The following is an 18,268-nucleotide window of genomic DNA, read 5'->3' as shown; positions in this document are numbered from 1 at the left end:
AGGCTCAGGAGATCTGGATTCTTTTGCCAGTGCTGCCACTGAACAGTTGTGCAACCTGGAGCAAGTCACCCCCTTCCTCTATGCCTCAGTTTCCCTCTCTGTGAAATGGGGATATTAATTCTTACCTTCCACTTTGAGATCTATGAAAGACAATTAATACAAGAGCAAAGTATTATTATTTATTATGGCATAGCATGATTTCAAAATACGCAATGAGGAACGATTATGTAATGGGATCTCCAAAACACGCACTGACTCTTTAAGATCACCACATACACACTGAATACTACAAACCCTGAATATTAAACAAAGCCCCAGAGGTTCAGATTATAACTCCCTGCCAAGGGAAATTGGGTTTTACAGCTATCAGAGCAGTAGCCGTGTTAGTCTGGATCAGCACAAACAACAGCTAGTGCATCAGAGGCACAGACAAACTGTGACACAAACAATGGGGCAGATTATGACCTCAGGCACTCCAGGGTAAATTCATTGATCTCAGTTATCTGGCTTCACAGACTCCAGGTTTATACCTGCATTGAGATCAGAAACTGACTCAACCTCTCAATACAACATCAAGAATCTACATAACCTGCCTTCCTTATTTCCTCTCTCTCAGTGAGGTGGAAATTATGACAATGCTTCCACCATCAGGTATAAGATAAAGGGCCAAATTCTGCATTGGACTTGCACCCAGTGCAACTCAGGAAGGATACACAGGGTGCAGAGTTTGGTCACCAGCTGTCATCTATGTCTTTGTACCGAGTTTGATCTTCTCATTTGTGCTCTTGCTCAGAAGTCTGAAGACAACTCCATGTGGCTAGCTGCATCAAACGTAAGAGGCTTGTCTTCACTTTCACGGCATTCCGTAGTCTGTCCCCACCTTACCTATCGTCTTCATTCCCTTGCGATCTGCTGACGCTCCTCTCCGCTCGATACCAGCCTCCACTACACTTTCAAACCCTCGCTGTTATGCTTTCTCCAATGCTGCCCCCAGAAACACATCTGGGAGGAGCTTCCCACCTATATCTTCAAAACTACCTCATTATCCTCTTTCAAACTCCTCCCATGTGCCAGCCAGGTAAGCCCTCTACGCTGGAGGAATTCCCCATGGCCTGGCTTTACGCGTGCTAAACACCCCTTTCCCTGACTGCCCGGGGGCTGGGGCACCCTGGTAAAGGGTGTGGGGCTGGAGTAGGAGCCTCCACGGGCACAGCCTGTGCACGGCCCCAGCCATGGCAGAGCTGCCTTCAGGATGGCCCAGGCGGGGCTGGCGAGTTACTGCCCCGGGGGCACACGGCATGCCAAAGAGGGCGGGTAAAGGCAGGGAGGAGCCATGGCTCTGCCCAGCCTGCATGCCAGATGGGGGAGCAGGCTGAACCCCGCAGCGGGGTGCAAGAGCTGCTGCCCTTCCCCATGCCCCAGGGAAATTGGGCCTTTCACAGGATGAATCCTTTGACTGCTCTCCCAGGGTGGTACGGCTCCACCTTGCCCCCTATGTCGCCCAGGGAGCCTCCTCCTGCCAGCGCCAAACCTGTCCCATGCACTGACAGGTAACAGCCCTTCTGCACCTGCCTCTGCAGCCATTGACGGGGCGGGAGGACCAACAACCCTAAGGCCGCGCAGCTGTGAGACAGGGCTGGGGACCGTGCCATCCCCTAGCTGTGCTCCCCAGGCAGAGAGAGCCAAGAGGAGGCTGGGTGCTGTATTTCCTCTGTGCTGTGTAGTTTTCAAGGCAGGGCTCTGCTGTACATCGACACGTTACCCAGCACACGAGGCAAGGACCCTCCTTTCAAAGCACATGCAGCCCCCGAAGGACATACAGTATCCCAGGCTGGGGGGCCACGTGGAGACAGGCTCCCCCAGCAGTAACTCCAGGAAGCACCATGCCTGGAATGGCTCCAAGGTTGTTGGCTGCTGCACCACCCTGGAAGATGGGGAGGTATCTTTTCCTTTCTCCACTCCCCCATCCCTGCCCACTTTGGAGAGGCTAATGCTGGTAGAAACATGGTCATTGCACTCAGCGGAGTGTGAGAGCCACACTGCATCTAGCTCCTTGTGCTTCCCTCCCCACTGTGTCCATGCATGGAGGGTCACACACAATCTTTCCCAGTGCCAAGTACCTCTGTAGCTAGCAGCCCTGAGAGTCTAGTCTACTTTCTCCTCAAAGATTTAATGGAAAACTTTAAATCCAAGAAGCGCAGGAGATTAACATTTGTTTAATCTCACAAGTCTCAGGCAGAAGAATACCATCTCTGTGGTAATTACCCGCAGAGCTCCCATCCACATCAGGAATCTGTGCATAGCTCCCACGCGCTCTTATCAATAATACATGTTGTGTGCCGCCCTGGAAGCAGCCAAGCAAAGGAGCTCGTTAGAAACAGAAGTCAGCCCTTTGGAGTCGTCAGGAAGAAAGCAGCAGAGGGACAGCAAGGTTTCCCATCTTCCTGTCATGTCCTGTTTGCATCACCAGAGTGTTCGCGTTTCAGAAAGCTTTTAGCACGAGGCTGGGGCTCGTGTAGGCATCCAGGGGGTTGGAGAATGCGTTGCTGTGAACGTCAGGATCACTTGAACTTCCTGAGATTCAGAAGTAAACTCGTGGAAACGAACCTCCTGAAAGCCTCTCTTTGTCCCTGGGGCACATCTCCTCCACACTTTAAGTGGCATCAGCACTCCAGGAGGTGGCAGGAAACCCTGATCTCTGCCTTCCTAATGGCCAGGATGGCCCAGCACCAAATCAGCCCCCAGCCTGGGGATTTCAAAATCTGAGCTTTGTTTGCTTTCACTGTTTCAGGGCCTGATTCTGCCAGCCTTCCTCACACTGAGTGATACCTTCCTCCATGAAAGGAAGGGGGCAACATGCCGAGGAAGGTACTAAGAACAGCAGAATCTGGCCCGAAGCGAATGCAGCATCCCACTTACAGGGCCTCCGCTTTCCCAAGTGCCTGTGACCGCATAGGCACCAGTACGGCACATCCTCTCTCCCCACCACTGCTATGGGAACGAGGGCAAGTCCTTAGCTATCTAGATCACACTTCTCCCGAGTATCCGTTGGGAAAGGCGCTGGGATCAGCACAGAGCAGTTAAAAAAACAAGCAAGCAAAAGCAGCCGCAGGAGGACACTGGAATATGCAATCAGAGAAAGCATGAGGCAGGGAGCGAACTGAATGAGAGCCCCGGGAGTGAACAAGTGAGAGCAAATTCGAGCAGAAAGCAGCCTGATACACCACAAAAGGACTGATGAGCTCCAGTCGTGAACAGAAGCAGCTGTCAATTTACTAGACCCATGAGAAATTGGCAGAGCGATAACTGAGCATCAGCGAAAGCTGCTTTTGATCCTGGAAAGTACTGACCAGACCAGACGTTCCAAGCATTGACCAAAATGGTCTCTTCTGGCCTTACTATCTATTAAATCATCTTCCACCTGTGACCCCTTCCCCCCCATCACTTTTTTCTTCTGTGACTTAAAAATCTCCACTTTCTCCCCTCCCATGCCCCCGGAGCCCAGAATTCTGGGTGTCACATCCTGAACACGATTTCAGAAAAATCAAGTTAAAAAACACCACCACTTTTGACAGTATATATCATAAGAACTGTTTTTAAAGTGCCTTGTGTATGGCCATAAAAATCACCATTTACTGACAGAGCATATTGATTTATTTCACTTCTTTAAAATATATTGAGTAGACTTGGTCAAAAAGGTTTTCAGCAGACCACTTTCCACGAGAAAACAGAGTTTCATCAAAATCAAAATGGTTCCTGGTTCAATTTGATATTTTCTACAGGATAAAGGCAAAATGAATCATTTCAACATTCTCATTTCACTTTTACTTTTTCATTATATTAAAAATTTCAATGTCATATATTTATGTTTTACGATATAACATGGCATGTTATATTTAATATTTTATATCATATTTTGATATTGTTGAAGCCAAATGTTTTCAAAATTTCTGAATCAATTTTTTTCAGAATGAAAACAAATTTCAAAATGTCGGCATTTCCCAGGGAATGCAAATCCTGGTCTCCAACCAGCTCCATCATTCAGATAAAAAGGAAGACTTGTGGCACTTTAGAGACTAACAAATTTATTTGAACATAAGCTTTCGTGAGCTACAGCTCACTTCATCGGATGCATAAAGTGGAAAATACAGTGGGGAGATTTATATACACACAGAACATGAAACAATGGGTGTTACCATACACACTGTAACGAGAGTGATCACTTAAGGTGATTACCAGCAGGAGAGCAGGGGCGGGGGGAACTTGTGTAGTGATAATCAAGGTGGGCCATTTCCAGCAGTTAACAAGAACATCTGAGGAACAGTGGGGGGTGGGGATAAACATGGGGAAATAGTTTTACTTTGTGTAATGACCCATCCACTCCCAGTCTCTATTCCAGCCCAAGTTAATTGTATCCAGTTTGCAAATTAATTCCAATTCAGCAGTCTCTTGTTGGAGTCTGTTTTTGAAGTCTTTTTGTTGTAATATTGCAACTTTTAGGTCTGTAATCGAGTGACCAGAGAGATTGAAGTGTTCTCCAATTGGTTTATGAATGTTATAATTCTTGACATCTGATTTGTGTCCATTTATTCTTTTACGTAGAGACTGTCCGGTTTAGCCAACGTATATGGCAGAGGGGCATTGCTGGCACATGATGGCATCTATCACATTGGTAGATGTGCAGGTGTACGAGCCTCTGATAGTGTGGCTGGTGTGATTAGGCCCTATGATGGAGTCCCCTGAATAGATATGTGGACACAGTTGGCAGAGGTGCGGGGAGAGAAAACCTGGATTTGTGCTGGAAATGGCCCACCTTGATTATCATACACATTGTAAGGAGAGTGATCACTTTTCATAAGCTATTACCAGCAGGAGAGTGGGGTGGGGGGAGAAAACCTTTTGAAGCGATAAACACCTATTTTTTCATGGTCTGTGTGTATAAAAACATCCTCACAGCATTTTCCACTTTTATGCATCAGATGAAGTGAGCTGTAGCTCACGAAAGCTTATGCTCAAATAAATTGGTTAGTCTCTAAGGTGCCACAAGTCCTCCTTTTCTTTTTGCGAAGACAGACTAACATGGCTGCTATTCTGGTACCCACCTTAGGCATTACATAGACTCAATTACACAGCCATAGTCATGGACAAAAATATCCAGTCCAGTTTCTTAGATGAGAATGAACCAATCCTGGTTCACTCCTGCACTGTCCCCAAGATTTCAACAACTCCCACCAAAGCTGTAGATTCACGGGGAGAAATCCTGGATCCACTGGACTCAATGGGAGTTTTGCCATTGACATCAATGGAGCCAGGATTCCACATGTAGGTTTTAAGACCAGAAGGGACCCTGGTGATCATCCGGTCCAATCTCCTGCCTAACTCTGCATTTCACCCAGCAATTCCCACATCAAGCCCAATACCTTCTGGGTGAAGTGGTGTGCAGAGCCCACTGCCACTCATACTGATCAACATAATCTTATTGTTTCCTTGTACTCCCCTCGCTGTCTGTATCCAGCTGTTGTCTCTTGTGCTACACTTAGATTGTAAGTCCCGTGGGGCAAGAACTGTTTTTTTTAATTCCATGTTTGTACAGCGCCTAGCACAATGCGGTCCCTGGTCCATAACTAGGGCAAAACAAATCAATCATATAATCATCATTAAAGTGTATCTGCGAGTCACTGGGAGATGCTCTTACCCTGTAGAGGAAGAAATGGTCCCGTGTACACTGGCATCTCACAATCTATGCTACTATTACTGTTCAAACCCATTAACCTCCATACCTGAATCAGTGCATTTTCCAGGGAGCACCTGACAGTGGGGTGGATTTTAAAGCTGCTGCTCACCACTGCCTGTCCTCCCCTGGGAGCAAAGGCCTTGGCTGGTGCCCCTGCCCCTTTGGGCTCAGGGGTATAAGCCACACCCGCAGGGTTAAATTAAGTCCTATGTACTTTCCTCCTTTTAAAATGAAGTTCTGTAACTAGTGGAATGGGTTAATGCCGGCTCTTAAATAATTCTACCAAGCCACTTATTCCCAAGTGACTTGTTAATTCTGCTGCTGCATTCTGCCATTTGCACAATGGTGCCCGGGAACAGCCTGCCTCTGGCAAAGGGGCATACTGAATGGTGGTTTAGGAAAGGAGCTCTGTCTCTGACATACTCTCCTGAAGTCCTGGTGTCTGATCCAGTTACACCGGCCCAGATTTTAGTTCACTGGTTGTAAGCACATATGGAGAAAAGGACCACAGGAGGCCTCTCCATTGTGCCAAACAGGCAAGAGAAAGTAGCAAGAGGGGCGTGGAGGAACCAGCATACCTCCTGTTCCCAGCTGCATTCTGCCTGCCTGTGTTCTCTGGATCTACAATGCCTTTGGGCACTAATGTTGGCGAGATGCCCCTCTCTATGATAACCTTTGGGTTGCACAGACTGTAAGCCCCTGGGAACAAGCATATTGCCTCTCCCACGCTCTCTGCGGCACTGAAAAAAACTGTCAACATGCAGCAAATCACAGTAATGACGAATTGGCAGCAGTAAAAGCAGAACTGGTGGCCCTATCCCTGGGCGCAGAGTGCAGTGTCTCGAGAGAATGCTGGTCGACTCAGAGCTTTCCTTGCAGTAACAATTAGTCCTCAGAAAAGTTTGGCTAAGATGCTGATTTAACTTAAACGCCGAGTGACCTTTAGCCCTAAATGCTAACGCCCACACTACAGAGGGTGCTCAGGGATGCAGATTCAGCAAAGCACCTAGGCTCATGCTTAAGTGCTTTGCTGAACAGGGACCTGTGTAAGCACATTTAATCTCCTATGGCCAGATTCTGCAACCATTATTCATGCTGAGTTGTACTTTACTCCACTGATTTCAATGGAGCTACTTACACACAAGGTACCACACAATGTCAGTAAAGGTACCAGGATCTGGCCCTTATGTCCCAAGGGCTCAGGATGGCTAATAACTATGAGGCAGGAGGCCTAGGAGTTAAACACCACTGATCTGACTATCCTTATCTCTGGTAAGTGGGTGGACGAGACAAGATCCGAGACCAACGTCCTTTCACAGAAGCAGAGAAACTGGAGGTGGTCCAGGCTCCCATCCATGTCTGTTCCCTACAGCCATGTTCTCCACTGGCTTAATCAGTACAGTTTCAAATATCTCAAGCACTTTGGACTTCTACCGCTTCCCTTGATCCAACAGCAAAAGAATTCTCATCACTGAAAAGTTTCCCATTGACCATTTCCATCCTCTTAGTTAGATGGGTTTGCACCCTAAGCTATTCCCCTCTGTCCTAGGTCTTTTCCATCTACCTGTCGATGACTGCTCTCACCCCCAAACCTTTCGTCAGTGTCTGCCAAAACCATCCCTATTCACTTGTTTTATTCTTTCCATCTTTGAAGACAGTGGTAGCAGAACACAGATCCAAACCACCCTTCTGACAGAACTGACCTCAATCAAATATGTCCTCTTTTTTAAAACCTTCTCTCCACATAAAACAGAGTATTGTACCCAGGAAGGGTGATATTTATCCTCCTTTCGCCACTAGGGAAGATCTTAACTTCAGTTGTGTCTCTGATGCCCAGGAATTATGGGTAGCTCTCACTTGTGGAAGATAGACACCCCCTTCACAGGCGAAATAGTCCATGTACATATTATACTGGAATTCAACACAGCAAACCAGTAAGCCCTTGAGATGTTGCAGGGATGTGGAGAAGTGGGGAGATGGGAGAATATAGGGGGACCTAGGCTAGCATAACATTCCCTTCTGTCCCTGCCAACAGAAATAAAAGGGACGGCATTCAGGTTGATGTCCCCAGTCTGAATCAGGCACCATAGGATCTTGAACCTGGGTCTCCCACATTACAAGTGAGTGCCCTGTCCTCTGGGTTCTTGGCTAGCCCGTGGTGGAGTGCTCTCCTTCACACATCAGAAATTCCATCCTGGGCCTGAAAAGCCTTTCCCAGTAAAGTTTAATTGAAACATGATTCCGTGAAAAGTTTTGGTTCCAACAAACAGCATCTTCTGGCACACAAACCTTTTGTTGGAAAGTTGCGGACCAAGTCAGCATACATCTGCCTTGTTCTCATCCCTTCTACAGGGCTCAGTTAGAGACACTTGATTGTATACCAATAGCTGAGGAGAAATCCCTGAGCAAACATGGAATCCTTTACACAAAGGCACAATTCTTTAGGGTCCTGCTTAAGTACTTTGCTGAATGAAGTGCTTCACTTGGAACACGTGCTTAAATCCCACTGATGGCTTGAATCCCACAGATTCAGTGCAGTGTGGAGAATGGAACTTCCAGTTCATGAAATATTTCAAGATTTGGCTTCATTTCAAATTGGAATGAAACTGAACATCTCAAAAGGGAAACGTTAAAAAAATTGATTTGCATGTTATTTTGCATTATATTATAATGCCTAATTTTTAAAAAATCAAAACAAAGTAACTTCAAGATGAAAAATCAAAACTTTTGATTCCAAAAATGTCAAAATGGGACATTTCAATCTTGTCAGACCCCTCTCCCTCCCTCCCCCCCAGTCTTGTTCTAAAATGAAATTCTGGCAAAATCACCCTGATTTATATATATGTATATATATAAGTGTATATATATGCACTTAAGTGCTTTGCACTGGGACTAAATGTGAAAGAGGCCCAGTTCTCTACTGCTGCTTGCCCTTGGATTGGAATAATGCCCCTGAACTCAGTGGGAATTATTCTCAACCTGCAGGGAGGAGAGGATGGTGCCCCCATGTACATTAATACCTCAATCTGTGCTATTATTAAATGAGACAGGGAATAGCCAGCCAGGAAATCAGGGTTATGTCCTGCTGCTACTGTCCTTGTCCTCTGAAACAGCATCATGGAAGCCTCGGCCATCCCTTGAATAACCAACCACCCCAGCTGGAAAGTAGGTTTAAAACTAGTTCATCTGAAAAGCCGGATGCACTGGGCAGCACAGTGCTGATCCTACTTCTTGAGCCTCCTGCCCAGCACTATGCTCAGTGTGTTGTTAGAATACAGGCCCCTCAACTGAGAAGTGAAATGAGGAGTTACGGCATTACAATGTTCTGTCAATCCCTCCTTGTCTGGAGAGCAGAAGAGCTGCGCTTGCCAAGTCAGGTCAGACCCCTTTTTAAAGACCATCAGTCATAACTCCATACGCGCATCTGCCACGTCCTAATTGGCCAGTTGGCACTTGCCATCCCTGGCGTCACCTGCCTTTCTCTATGCACCAGCAGAGATTAACAGAGCCAACATTGGAGCATTAGAAAACTTCTGCATAATGGAGACAAAGCAACATCTGTGGAAGCACCTCAAAGAAAAAATAACCACTGTACTACTGACAGCTGTGCTTACAAGGTTCCGTGCCCCGAGAGAGCCGAGCCCCACGGGGGCTGATCAGAAGCTACGCTTCAGGGACATCCAATACAAGGCAGGAATCAAATAACTTTTCCCAACAGAAGCTCTCACACCACAAGCACCCTAGTATGCAAGGCTGAATTTGTTTATGGGGAAGTATGTAGTTACGGTGCCTAGTTGGCAGGTTTAACAGTACAGACCTTTTGGGGGGATGAAGTAAAGTGTAACCACTAGAGGTCAAAAGTGGCACGTACTTCAGTGTTAAAAGATACACCAGCCAATTACAGGAGCAATGTAGTGCCAATTGATTTTAGCTGATGACCTTGAAATAGCACAGATAATATTGCAATAACCCTAGAGGAGCCGTGGTAAAACAGTTATGAGAATACAGGCAGATAAAAGCCCTGTTAATATACACACTTCCCTGGATGCTTGTTTGTTATTATGCAAGACATGTTTGTTATGCAAAAGGACAGAACAGAATAAAAAGGCGTAGAAGGAGCAGAAATGAAAGATACACGGAGCGCGCAGGTGACATGGGGTTTTGTTGTTGTTCAGGTTTTTTTGTTATGCATAATCCTCATTCCTTCATTAGCAGTGATCTTTGCAGGGATCTGAGCAGTAATTCCCTGCATTGCAAATGACACATTTTATACAGTAAACGCACACTGCACCCTGGGAAGAAGCCCAGGTTTTCTTCATGGCAAGTCTGTTAGAGTTTTCATAACCTTTCCAATAAATAATGGATTACGATTTCCCATTTCAAAAATGATTAGAATTCCGAGTTAAACGACGGGGGATGTGTTATGGCAGTTCATTCTTTCCAGTGGAAACAGAAGTGTTATGTACTTGGGACCAGACTGGTCCCAGCTCTAACTCCACTGAATTATACACAACAGAGAGAGAGAGAGAGAATTTCCGTGTATGCTGAGCAATCCAAGGAGCCTGCAGAGGAACTTTTGCTCCACGTGGGCTTTCACTGTAAAAGAACAATGCTCGGCACTTTTCACGTGCAAAGCACATTGCAGACATTGTTTGTATTACCACAGTGCCGACAAGCTCCAGTCATGGACCAGAACCCCGCTGTGCTAGGTGCTGTACAAACACAGAGCAAAAAGATGGTCCCTGCCCCAAGGAGCTTATTAACTACTTCATCTGCACCACACCCCTGTGAGGAACATAGGTACCGCATTCTACAGCTCGGGAGCCTAAGAGTTAGAGGTTACGTGACTTTTCCAAGGTCACTGAGGAGTCAGTGTCAGAGCTGGGGCAGATGTAGCCTAGTAGTGGCTCAAGAACTGTACTTATCCCATTTGTATCTATGGAATACATGTGGGTGTGGTATAAACCGTTATCAGCATGAGTCTGGGCTGAATGTCTGAGTCACGAGAGGAGAATCCAGGGGTGGGTGATGGCATTCTCTTAAACAGACGCTGAGAAAACCTTTATGCACTTTCATGTTGTTTGCAGCTACTCCACATCACAGGAAAACTCCCTAGGGAACAAGCTGGAGAGTTTGTGAACAAGTTCTGGGGACTAGATTTTACATTCCTCCATCTGAAAAGCCAGATGCCTTAATTAACCAGGGCATGATTTTCACGGGTGCTCAGCATCCAGAGCTCCAGCAGCTTTCAGCATCAGCGATCAGCGCTTCTCAGAAAGCAGGTCCCATGAGTCCCTGCAGACAGAGTAGAGAGGGAGTCCAACTTTTCTATACCGAAATATGTGATGACTACAGAATTTGAAATGTTGGACCTTTCCAGGACTAGAAGCAAGTATTGGTCCCTCAGTGAGAATTTGGGAGTCTTTACTTTCTGGTGGGAAAAGTGTCCAATTTCTAAGCCACAAGACTTTGGGCTTCACTCTTGTGATGTTTAAATGCAGAAAGCCTGTTAGTGGCCCAGGGCTGAATTCTGCCTGTTCAAGACCTCAGGCAATGGGAAATTCTATATAATTTCCTGCACTTCTCCCCCGAGTAGTACCCCTCCCCCCTCAACAAATGCACACAATGCATTATTAACCTATGGAACTCTCTGCCACAAGATATCACTGAGGCCAAGAGCTCAGTCGGATTCAAAAGAGGATTGCACATTTATACGGCTTATGACCGCATCTCTAATGGCATTAGGCAGGGTAAATAGATATGGTTAAGAGTTATAAGTCCTTCTGTTGCCCAGCCCTAACTGACAGGGGTTGGGGAAGGCACTTCCCTTGAGGGCTGGTTATGCGAAAGTTGCACTCGAAGGGGCTTCTTGCATCTTCCTCTAACGCAGCTGGTGCTGGCAGAGACCAACTAACCCAGCCTCTACCTGAAGCCCTGGCCTGATTTGGTAGAGCAATTCCCGGGCCAGATTCTTTTCTGGTGTAAGCAGATGGAACGCTATGGAAGTCAGTGGAGCGCTGCCCATTTACTGCGGAGAATTTAGTCTCCTGAGAGAGAAGGAGGAAGCATTTCCCTGGCCAGCTGGTTTATTTGGAACCAGCGACAGGGCTCAGATAAATCCGGGGGAGATGGATCAGCAGGCAGGGAGGAGCTGGGTGAGTGAACAAAGTTAACAAGAAGTATTAGTCCCTTATTCCAAATCACTGATCACTGCCCTAGAGAAATCAAGCATGTGCCTGTCTGCAAGTTAAACATGCCAGAGGCGGAGAAAAGCTGTGTCTTGTGGTCTTATAAGCAAAAGAGTAAAGACACAGTGGTTAGTATGGGAGACAGGACCTGAAGGAGCCTTTGAGAGCCATACACAGGTGCCCCATGCTGACCCCTGCCCCTCATGAGAAGCAGCAGCTGCAGCTGAGATACAGAGGAGCCATTAACGGCTTAATTCAATCCAGCTACAGACCTCGGTTCAATCCTTTATCTTTGATGCTTAGAGGCATTTCAACCCACAGTCCTTGCTGTTAAGACGACCCAGCTCGAAATACCAGGCCCCATTTTCCTCTCACTTCAGGCCTGGTCCAAAGCCCAGGGAAGACACCCGTTGAGTTCCGTGGGCTTTGGGTGAAGCCTACGCTGCTGTCAGTCCGTCACAGCTCCCCCGAGACAATGGAGTCAGCCCAGCAGAGAGCTGGTGTGGGAGGGAAGCCAGGCCCCGTGAGCCACGTCTCCTTGGGACGCGAGGGCCACGGAACATCCATGCACAGCACACAGGAGTTTGCTTCCCCGTGACGTTTTGTTCATGAAAGAAACAATTTAATTCTTATTGTTGCAGACACCACCAAGCTGAAAACCATCAAAACCACAGCATGTAACCATGCCCATGCCAGCCGTCCTGCTAACCCCTGATCATTCTGGGGGATTCTTAGTGTACTATCGGGGATAATGGAATCAGAGTAAAGCTCTCAGCTGGAGGTACTGGGCCAAATCCTCAGCTGGGGGTACTGGACCAAACCCTCAGCTGGTGTAAATCAGCAGCGTTCCATTAGGCTGTACTCATCTGCAGCACCGGACGATTGGCCCGCTAATTGTAAGGGAATTTGTTTGACTGAAGGGAAAGCTCCTCCTTGCTTTTAAGGCACTCCATCCTGCCTCCCAGCCACCACCTCGTTTTCTGGCCTTCCCTGTCTCCCTCCGGCTCCTCCTCAATCCTTCACACGACTTCACGAGTGTCACTGAGAGAGCCTTCTTGTCTGCAACTCCTGTTGTCTGGGGCTGCTGCCCCTTAGCTCTTCCTGAATCATTTGTCCTGGATTGCTTCCCATATTTGTGGATGGAGCTGGTCAAAAAAATGGACACAATTCTGAAAGATTCCAGGGACATTTTTTCCCCATTTCTGTCCGAGTTTTCTGACCAGCTGTATTTACAAAGCTTAACTGCTCTCCTTCCTTGTAATTCTTTTACTCTGCCAAGAATTCTGAGCTCTAGCTTCTCTGAAGGGCCCCGTACAGAAGTAGGGATTCTATTGTGCAGAATGCCACTTCTGTTTAAGTCACACAATCCACGTACCCTGTACAGTTGATCTCAAGAATTAGTTATTTGCATTACCGCAATGCCCAGGAGACCCAGTCATGGATCAGGACCTATTGCACTGAGCGGTGTGCAGACACAGATCCAAAACAGGATGGTCCTGATCCCAAAGAGTTTGCAATTAAGTAAACTATTTATATTGGTAACCACACCAACAGTAATAATAAATAATACCAACACCAAGCTCTTATATAGCTCTTTTCATCCATGGATCTCTAAGTGCTTTACAATGAAGGTCAGTATCATGGTAAATTGAACAGATTTATTTAAAGGGGCACAACTGATGAGACTTAATTTACACTTAAATGTATTGAGCTGTGAAAGAAAGGGATGTTTCTGGCAATACCAGAGAGCTGACTCATCTATCCCTCTCTTGGTCTTGACAGCTACCCAGTTCTGAAAACTAAAAAGCGATCCCCAAATACACACCCGCACTGGCATAATGCCTTGTAATCCCCGAACAGTGAGCTCCACCAAGCTATGGCCGAGCGCATGGAGAGGCAGCTGTTCGGCACTGCTCGGTAGTGGTGGGGCCTCGGCTGGAGTACTGCATCTAGTTTTGGACAGCACACTTTGAAAAGGATGTGGAAAATGGAGAGAAGCCAGAGGAGAGCAACAAACATGATGAAAGGTTCAGGAAACCTGACCTATGAGGAAAGGTTGAACGAACGGGGCATGTTTAGACCACGTCTACACTAGCGAGCTTACCGTGGGGCAGCTGTACGATGCAGCGGTGCTGCTGTCAGATCGCTCACGCAGCCGCTCTGTGCTGGCGGGCGAGCTCTCCTGTCGACCTCATAAAACCACCTCAACAAGCAGCGGTAGCTACGGTGGCAGGAGACAGCGCTGTGCACACAAGCAGCACAACTTATATCATTTGGGGGGGGGGGTCCCACACCCCTGAGCGACAAAAGTTTTGCCAACATTAGTGGTAGTGTAGACATCGCCTCAGTCTTGCGAAGAGAGGGCTCAGGAGGGACCTGATAACAGTCTGCAAATATAAAAGGGATGTCATAAAGGGGACGGTGATCAATGGTTCTCCATGACTACCAAGGGTAGGACAAAGAGGAATTGGCTTAGTCTGAAGCAAGTTTTTGAGAACAGATTAGACAGAAGACCTCTCTGGGATGGGCCTAGGTGTACGTAATCATGCCTCCTCACTGGCGAGGCGCAGGGAATGGACTAGGGGATCTTCAAATTCCCTTCCACCCCGGCACTTCTGTGACATTATCGCCCCGCAGGGTAAGAAGGGGAAATAGGAGTTATTTGAGTGGTTTAAAACTGGAGCGCTTTGTCCTGTCGAGTTCATACCATAAGGAACAACCCTGACCTGGTCAGGGAGCAGAGCGAGGGGGTGACGAGGCCGTTTACACTCCCGACTGCTCGGACTGTGATTACAGCACGCGAAGAGGCTAATCCAGGGTCTGAGCTCTGATCCCACAGCGCTTACACAGGTATCCACAAAGTGATTTCATCTCGCAAACAGAACGCCACAGAGGAAACTACAGGAGAAGCTGATCGACAGCTCCCAGAAGGAGGAAAAATATGCGTAAGAGCCACAGACCCACTGGGCACCTTGTCCTCATTGGGCAAGCGAACGTGTTCACTGGTGCCACGTTTTCTCCTTCAAGTCGCGAGACACAGGTTCGCATTCAGTCCTACGGTACCTGCTCCGACCAGAATTCCTAGGATTCCAGGGTGGTGGGACAAGACGACCCCAGAGCTGCTTCAGTCCATGCGATAGCAAACGTGCTGTCCTTCGGTCGGGAGGTAACTAGGGGCAGCTCTGCATCAACCAGTGGTTTAAGTGCCACCTTTGGTCCTAGAGGTTGTGGCGATAGCCACATTACAGATCAATTAGCCAGTTACCGAAAACCAAACTATGCTATTTCCTATTCAGTGGTTCTATCCTCAGTCCCCCATCCCAGCCACACACACACGTTTTTAAGTCAGAGTAACAGCAGAATTACAGTACTCTGGATCCACACTGGAGTTAGTGAGGTCAGAGTCTGGCCCATAGACTCTACAAATATCCGAATGGAAAATTTATCAACAACAATTTCCTTGTCACATAGCACAGTGTGAAGTTATTTCAAGCGTAAAATATTTCTAGCAAAGAACTGCCTTATTTAGTAAATCATTGTGAATCATTGATTTACTTCAAATGAGAATCTGATGAATAACCTCATGCTTTTTTCAGAGTAACAGCCGTGTTAGTCTGTCTTTGCAAAAAGAAAAGGAGTACTTGTGGCACCTTAGAGACTAACCAATTTATTTGAGCATGAGCTTTCGTGAGCTACAGCTCACTTCATCGGATGCATACCGTGGAAACTGCAGCAGACTTTATATACACACAGAGACCATGAAACAATACCCCCTCCCACCCCACTGTCCTGCTGGTAATAGCTTATCTAAAGTGATCATCAAGTTGGGCCATTTCCAGCACAAATCCAGGTTTTCTCACCCTCCGCCCCCCCGCCCCCACAAACTCACTCTCCGTGGTCACTTTGGATGGGCTATTACCAGCAGGAGAGTGAGTTTGTGTGGGGGGGTGCGTAGGGTGAGAAAACCTGGATTTGTGCTGGAAATGGCCCAACTTGATGATCACTTTAGATAAGCTATTACCAGCAGGACAGTGGGCTGGGAGGAGGTATTGTTTCATATTCTCTGTGTATATATAAAGTCTGCTGCAGTTTCCACGGTATGCATCCGATGAAGTGAGCTGTAGCTCACGAAAGTTCATGCTCAAATAAATTGGTTAGTCTCTAAGGTGCCACAAGTACTCCTTTTCTCATGCTTTTTAATGCCATCTAAGAAAGTTACTGGGGAATTCATCAGTAAAATGTGTCCCATAGATCTTTCATACTGTGTTAAAAAGACCACTCATATACAGAGACATTCTGCTCAGTTACACTGGGGTAAATCCACAATAACTCCATCAAAATAAGCAGAATTACTGTGGTGTGGAGAACAGGACCTATTATGATCAGGTACACTGGTGTATATCAGGGTATCTCTGTGAAGGCAATGTGTGGTCGCACTGATGTAAAACCAGATCAGATCCAGCAGATTCAGTAACCTAACACAGCAAGACCTGAGGTAAGTGACCATCCAAAGGCGCAAACAGATGTGTGCCTTCAACTAAAGGTCGAAGAATACTGCCCTGAGAATACATGGAGATAGCTGGAGGTAGTTGCTAAAGACAGGGAAGAGTCTATTTGACAGTGGACCTTATGACAGCTCCTACTGTGCCAGGTTGTCCGAAGTGTTCTCAACATAGCAATGCACTTAAAAAACAGCTCTGAAATCACCAAACCGGGCAATGTACTTACTGAGCTGTAGAGATATCCCTCGCCATTCATGGCGACGTAGAGACCTGCCTTCACCCCCTGGATCGCCACCACACGAAGGCCCACGGGAATTAGATTGAAGAGGGCTGCAGTTGGAAGAAGAACAGGGGAAAGCAACTGTTACTGAAGGTCGCCTTTCCATGTGGCCCATGTTCCCTGTTTTCATTGTCAGCTAGTGCCCCTCACCCCTTTACACAAGAAGCAGAGTTACAAACATCTCCAGGGATTTGAAGTACAGGGAAAAGTCTGTAACTTGCTTTCAAGGATCACCTCAGGGTGGGTTGTAAAAGTTCCAGTTCTCACTGTATCCCAGAAACCTGCAGCCCATCATCCATCTGGTCACTGCTAGCCAAGGAATAAAGACTCTCAGGAGGAGCCAACCTGGACTCCGGTGTCTCCATGACCAGAGTCCTCTGTGCCTTCTGGAAGTGGTGCCAGGCAGCAGGAAAGGACAAGACTCTTCAATGCCCCATTTTACTGCCATCCTATTGATTTAAGCATCGCAGCCACTTCCTCTCCGATACACTACAAAAGGTAACTATTGCTGGATGCCACACAGCCACTCGGACTCAGAGAGGCGACCTCTCTCTCACGCACGATGGTATTTTTGCTATTATCTGTAACGTAACAGGATCGGAAAGGCTGCTGGCGTTATTATATGAAATGTTGATGCATTAATTGTTTCTACTATTGCTACCTGTAATACGGGCAGCACTGAGATACCCCAGCTGAGATCAGGGCCCCACGGTGCTGTATTTGGGGTCTGTAGGTGCTACTCTATGCACAGTAAAAGCCAGTCTCCGCCCCAGAAAGCTTACAGTCAAGATAGACAAGACAGAGGCTGAGAGAGGACATAGAGCCATAGAGAGGTGAAGTGATTTGCTCAAGGATCTTACAGGAGGTCAGCAAAAGAGCTAACAACAGAACTCAGGTCTTCTGAATGACGGCCGGGTGCCCTATCCATTAGACCACACTGCCTCTCCCCATTAACCAGCAACATTTCAGAAACCTCTACCAGTGGCTCAGTCTAGCTTTTCCAGAACCACATAGATACTGTCCAGTGTCTCATGACCTTCTCCTGCCAGGAACAAGTCCAAGTTAGGGACTGTCCCTCTCCAGGAGTATAGAACTCCTCCCATCTGTTTGCCTGGAGGAGTGAGAAAATATCAGATCTTACACACATCACTTTTGTGGGAGTTAGTACTGACTCTCCTAAACCTTGGACTAGGGTAATTATGGGGGCAGTGGGGAGACAAATTAGCAAACACTTCACTGGTAGCTTGTTTTATAATTATTCACTCATTCATTCAAAAGGCGTCTGTCTGAGGTTTCTCAAAGGGTTTGGAATGTTTAAATTAGTCTCCGGGGGGGGCTGTATCAGTGGGTAGAAAGCAGGGGAGGTGCTCAATGATCAATAGCATGCCTTTTATCACATGGCTTTGCAGTTTATTGCCTAGCTATTGACATAAGTATACCTAATCATTCAATTTATTTTACAGATAATTGATATAATTGTACAGCTAGTAAATCACTTTGTAAAGTGAGCACAGCACAGTGGGGACTTTGGATGAAAGGTGATATCCAGATGCCAATCACCTTT

At 47.0% G+C, this 18,268-nt stretch overlaps 1 protein-coding gene across 3 annotated transcripts in view; it reads right to left on the bottom strand.

The window, feature by feature from the left end:
- Positions 1–18,268, bottom strand: part of FGF12 (fibroblast growth factor 12) — a 290,970-nt gene that overhangs the window by 69,620 nt on the left and 203,082 nt on the right. For all 3 annotated transcript variants that reach the window (XM_075132029.1, XM_075132030.1, XM_075132028.1), the window contains exon 3: positions 16,651–16,754. In XM_075132029.1, the coding sequence (XP_074988130.1) occupies positions 16,651–16,754 (104 nt within the window). The remainder of the gene's footprint in view (positions 1–16,650; positions 16,755–18,268) is intronic.

This window comes from Caretta caretta, chromosome 9, assembly GCF_965140235.1.
Source record: "Caretta caretta isolate rCarCar2 chromosome 9, rCarCar1.hap1, whole genome shotgun sequence".
Lineage (NCBI taxonomy): Eukaryota > Metazoa > Chordata > Testudines > Cheloniidae > Caretta > Caretta caretta.
Note: the sequence above shows the minus strand (reverse complement) of the source record. Positions and strands in the feature narration are given on the sequence as shown.